Source organism: Phalangium opilio, unplaced genomic scaffold (genome assembly GCF_054372755.1).
Source record: "Phalangium opilio isolate 3A_F unplaced genomic scaffold, DU_Popi_V2 ptg000032l_1, whole genome shotgun sequence".
Lineage (NCBI taxonomy): Eukaryota > Metazoa > Arthropoda > Arachnida > Opiliones > Phalangiidae > Phalangium > Phalangium opilio.
Window position 1 is genome coordinate 7543200 of NW_028324159.1, and position 5787 is coordinate 7548986.

At 36.9% G+C, this 5787-nt stretch overlaps 1 protein-coding gene across 1 annotated transcript; it reads right to left on the reverse strand.

Annotated features, from left to right (window-relative positions):
• Positions 1-2168: 2168 nt before the first annotated feature.
• LOC149685810 (uncharacterized) lies at positions 2169-3795 on the reverse strand. Its single transcript, XM_089871059.1, has 2 exons — positions 2822-3795; positions 2169-2754 (listed from the first exon to the last, which is right to left on the reverse strand). The coding sequence occupies exons 1-2, from the start codon at positions 3793-3795 to the stop codon at positions 2169-2171; spliced, it is 1560 nt and encodes a 519-aa protein (XP_089727185.1).
• Positions 3796-5787: the final 1992 nt, after the last annotated feature.

Consider the following 5787-nt stretch of genomic DNA (forward strand, 5'->3'; position numbering starts at 1 on the left):
GCCTTATTCGTGATCAGCGCCCCCTACCTATAGCGGCGATTTTGAGAACTACTGTAATCGGCGAGCCAACCAAATGTCGCTAAAAATCTGGTGACGTCACTGACGGGCACTCTCGGGAATCTGGCCAAAAATTAGCCCGGTTTGAAGCTTTTGAAGTTAATTTCAGCATTATTATTTGAATTAAATAATAAAATAGGACTAATTAATCCGGGCTCCAAACTTCTTTATCGACGATATTCAACACTTATCTAAAGGTAAGAACTTATTTTATGGCATTTTTGGAGCTTTTAAAGTAGTGCAACTCGCTAAGCCTTGGCGTGCTGCTTTGGTTAAAATTGAAAATAATATTTCAGTAAATGATTTTAATTATTAATTAAAGTATATAAGTACTCTGATTATGAAAATTTTACAACAACGTATTTGTTTACATTTTTAGACATGGAAAAAGGATCTTGCATTATAGAAAATTGTCGAAACAACAATCCGTCGCTTACTGATCATACTTTGCCGAAAGATAAGGAGCTGAAACGAAAAGGGTTTCATGCCATGATAACGGCAATAGCAAAACAAGCCACCTGATCTCAAAATCTCATTTATATGCTCCAAACACTTTTTAAAAACGACTATTTACCCACTGGAGCATTACGCCGCAAGCACCTTAAACCATTTACAATACCCTCCATATTTCAAAACACGAAAGTGACTGATGAAATGACTGAATCTTACACCAGCCAAACGCTCTCAAAAGGTGCTTTTTCTCAAATGAGCCCGAAAGAGCGAATCGAACTAATTTGAATTGAACTGTTGTTTATTGTGAACTACAACATTACAGGAAAGTAACTACAAGGTAGTGCACATGTTAAATTAGTTTGGGGTTGGATTCTGCCCGAGTCAGTTAAATACAAAAGTAATGAATACAATGATAATATCTACAATGTATAATATATAAATATATATAAATTATTAAAATATAAAATATTACAGTCCTAAATCATTTAATTTTAAGCATTGCGTAAAAATTTCTATATGTGATCCGTGGTTATTAAAATTTCTCATTATGCGACCTAAGGGAGTAGGTTTTGTTATACAATTATAAAATGTGTTACGTTTTCGCGTACATTTGAGCGGGATGTTAAAGTGTATATCCAATAATAATTCCGAGGAATCAATACGGTTTCCTATTAATTTTGAAAAAAAACAGAATATCCAATTTTATAAGAATGTTACTAATTGTATCCAAGTTGATGGTCGTTAGTAACTCATTATAATGATAAGATTTTTATCGTGTAAAATAATTTTTATAATAATATATGAATTTCCTCTGGACAGCTTCTAACTTCGCTAGGTTTGTCTTACATGTTTGAGAGAAACTCAATGATCCGTAGAGTAGGGTGGGTCTCGTAATAGTTTGGTGGAGGTTGATGAAACACAATAAGGAATTTAATTTCCTAGATATGTTTAGCGCTCCACCAAGTGTTCTGCGGGCTCTCGTCGATGCATAATATATTTGCTCATTATAGAGTATTTTAGAATCAAAAACTAGACCTAGATCATATATACTGTCCACTTTTACCAAGGATTTATTATTAATCTTGTAATCAAAATCAATTGTTATATGTTTGTGCGTGAACGTCATTATTTTAAATTTATCTTCATTTATAGGTATATTATTTTCTATACACCATTTATGAAAATTGTGTAGATCTTCCTGTAGTAGTTTACAGTCTGTTGTGGTAGTTATGGATCTCGCTACCTTGTGATCATCGGCAAACTGAATCAATTTTGAATTTATTATTTGATTTGGTAAGTCGGAAATGTATATGTTGAAGAGGAGAGGTCCGAGTGATGACCCCTGGGGTACCCCGCAACGAACGTCATAGGATACCTCAGTCAACACATTGTTACATTTCAATACGTTTTTCCTGTTTGTTAAATAGCTATTAAACCATTTAAGCAGAGACCCAGTTAGCCCGAATGAGGCTAATTTTTTTTAATAAAATGTGACGGGACACCCTATCAAACGCTTTAGATAGGTCCATGTAAATTGCATCTATTTGTCCACGTCATTTTCCTATCGGCTCAATATAGTTTAAGAATGTTAAATGGTTAGTGTCGACCGACCGTCCTTTTACAAAGCCGTGTTGCGAAACGCTGATATTTGGAGAAAACTATTTGTATAAATATTCTTGGACAATATAGTCAAACACCAAGGCGAGCGAACATAATAGAGATACAGGTCTATAATTTTTAGGGTTTCCCTTGTAGTCATTTTTATATATAGGTGAAACCACCACAGTTTTCCACAGTTCCGGGAAGATGCCTTGTTTTAAAGACAAGTTGAATATACGCGTTAGTGGACCGCATAATATTTCTTTGCAACCTTTGATTAAGAAGTTTGGAATTCCGTCATGTCTGGATGTCGTTTTTGGTTTAAGTTTTCCAATTGCACTTAGAACGTCCTTCTGAGATATTGTCAAAGATGATAGATGTCGAGCATTGTCATTGTCCTTTATAGCAAAGTTGGGATTGGTATTATCGTACGCGATGGAAGAAAAGCTATCCGCGAAATGTTGCGCGATGTCATGGTTGTTCGTAATTATTTTACCATCTTTTTCTAGGAGTATACTTCCAGTAGCCGAATCCTTTGTAGAATTTACGTACGACCAAAATAGCTTAGGATCTTTCTTAATTGAGTCATGGATCGTCTTGGCGTAAGTCGCCTTGTCTCGTTTCAAAAGGCGCCTGACTTCCAATCTGTATTTTTTTATAGTTAAGAAAATCCTGTGGTCTTGCCTGTCTTTTATCTTTCCCGTGAAAGTACTTTTTCCGTCTTAATGCAATACGTAGGTCGTTTGAGTACCAAGTATGGTAGTTCTTCCTGTTACTAGTGGGACCAGTTTTCCCCGACTTACTAATGGGGATTGTCTTATAAATAGCGCTGATAATGTTTGAAGTGACTACTGAAATTAGTTCCGGAATATCGTCTGTTTCCTCCATCAGGTCCCAATTACTGTTCTTTAACATAATATAAAGGTTAAAGTAATCGCCTCTTTTGTAGATAAAAGTAGCTCTACCGCGAGGGGACACCGGCTTGAGTTTAAAGTTTTGGTAAGCCAGTTGTAATCGCGGATGATACTTGTCAATGGGTACAAGTGGAGCCGCGTTAGCTGGTTTCCGAATGTTCGGTGAATTGCTAGAAAAGAGATCTAATATTTCTCCTCGATGGTTAGGAGTTTGGTTAAGCTGAGATAAATTGCTCGCAGATATCAGGTCTAGTAAGTGTCTTGCTTTTGGTTTAACAGACGGTCTACAAACCGATATTATACTTAAGTTCCAGTTGACGTTTGGTACATTAAAGTCGCCCATAAATAAGATATCGCCCTGATGTTCTAAGAACTTTGATGAAAGGTGTGTTTCCATGTCGTTATACAGTGAAGCGGGACTAGTTGGGGATATATATGTGGTTCCACATAAGAGTTTCTTGTTATTTGCACTAAATATTTCCACCCATTCTGCCTCAAAGTTCTGTTCTAAGTCTGTTCTCCTTAAAAATTTAATGTGTTTAGATATTGCTAAGAGGACCCCACCGCCTCTAGATGACTCCGCTCTATCTGTACGGAGGACATTGTAGTTTGTGGTAAAAGAATCCGATGAAGAATGAGAGGAACTAAGCCAGGTTACAGTTAGAGCAATTATATCGTAGTTTTGTAATAAACAGTTGGCATAAAATTCTTGTTTAGTCCTAAGACCTCGTACATTTTGAAAATAAAAAGTGATGTGTGTGTTTGAAACCATGATTGAAATATGATGCTTGTCTTAGACTGTGGTCACATCAGACTCGAAATTATAGATCATGCTGTCGTGCAATGGACCCCTAAACATATTGACAAAACTGCCTTCAGGAAAGTTTACGTGGTCATATAGCAGCTCGATTTCGTCATCATCCGCCGTGACATAGAATGACGCGTACTTATTTGGATGTTTAGAGTTAAATCGTAGACAAGTTACAGTTTTGAAACTCGAGTCTTCTATAATACAGTCTCGCAGGTCCTCATTTGTTGTGCATATTGGCAGGCGGGAGACAAAGATAGCTTTTTATGGTTACCTTTGTTTAACGGCATTATGGCTTTAAGTTTTTTGTTCTGCTTTCCGCCAGTCAGTGTTTTTTCTTTTTGTACCGTAGGCCTTGTATTGGTTCCGTTTGACTGATAATGCCTATTGCGCGTACTCTTATCAGTTACTTTGGTATTTATAACTCTTTGACCTGTAGATAGATTACCCCCTTTTGATAAATTAGTTGTCAAGCCACTTAAGTAATTGTTTGTAAAAAAATTTGGATCCGGTATATTTTGGGGTAAAAAATTGGGGAGTCCAGGTCTTGGAGCTAATGATGGCCTTTGCGATCTAAGTCGCTCATTGTCTAAATTTAGTTTGGCTACCTCGGTTTCCAGTAATGTCACTTTATCCGTAAGTAGCTCTAGAGCAGATAAAGTGGCATCTAAAATGTTCCCCTTGGCTCTAAAAATAAATAACAACATGACCTTAACATAATCAAGTGTTCATAAGTTGAGTGATATTCGTTTCTGAGAGATAGTTAAGATAACACTTAAAATATTCTTCGTATATTTTGGTCTTAAATATATTCTCAACGGTTTCATCCGTCGGTTTGATTACATTCGAGTTTTACATTTTCAGCCACGATATGGCAAGCCGTAATAGTTGTACATAGCACTTGCCACTAAACTTAACAGGCCAATCCACCTCTGTTGTCGGTCGTTTGTCTAGGCAAACTGATTTTACTAGCGTCTCCTCAAGCAGACCATTTTAAAAAGCGGAAGCACTTGATTTCGGTAACAAGTCGAGTAACGTTGGAAAACCGTATTTTTGAAAAAAGGGTCGATTTTTAAATATCCCCTAGCTCGAGAAAAACGGGCTGTCTACTGTCTAGTACGGCTTTTTGTCTCTGGTGTGGTGTTTTAGAAGATTAGTTTACTTTTAAAATGTAAGTTTTTAATTGTGATTATTATTGAAAATATATATTCACCCATTTCAATTATAAACTTAAACTGAAACTTTGAACCCACTGCTGGGTAAAAATATAGTCATCTTAGCACGCCAGCCCTCGCCTTAAACTGTAGCAGAAGATAGAGTCAAAGTTCACGGAATAATTCAATTTTAGGGTAGATGGCGCTGCGATACCTTTTACAAGTTCCGATTAAACCCCTTTTCCCATCTTAACTTACATAGGGGCCCATTTGAAGGGACGAGCCGATTGTATACGCAAAGCTAGAGCTCAAATGTCTTCTTACTTAAGAGACCCGTGCATATAGTAACAGTGGCTTGGGTTTTTGCTTTTGTTATTCTGAGTATAAACCAAAAAGAAGTATGCGCTGACACACAGACGTTTTGTTATTTAATGTACGCGAAGAGGCAGTGCTCGTGATTTCATGGGTAATTCTATCGGAAAGGGGAGTGGTAAAAGTGACAACTTTGATAGCTCAAGAATCGTGGTACGAGAACGGTTTTTAAAGTTGAGTATAAAGATCGGGTTCTGAAAGACTTGTGAAACATACCATATAAGAGTTTGTACAAGTGTAGAGTCATTTTTAAACTCGTCCCGTAAATGAAGATTTTCGCATTGCAACTTCGGTTTACGGACAGTATAACCACATATAACCAAAATCGGACAAGTTTTCGCACATAAAGTACGTAACATAAGCCTGAGCTACAAGCATGAACCCCCCCCCCCCACGAGCGGAGGAAAATATTTCGGTATCGCGGCTCCCT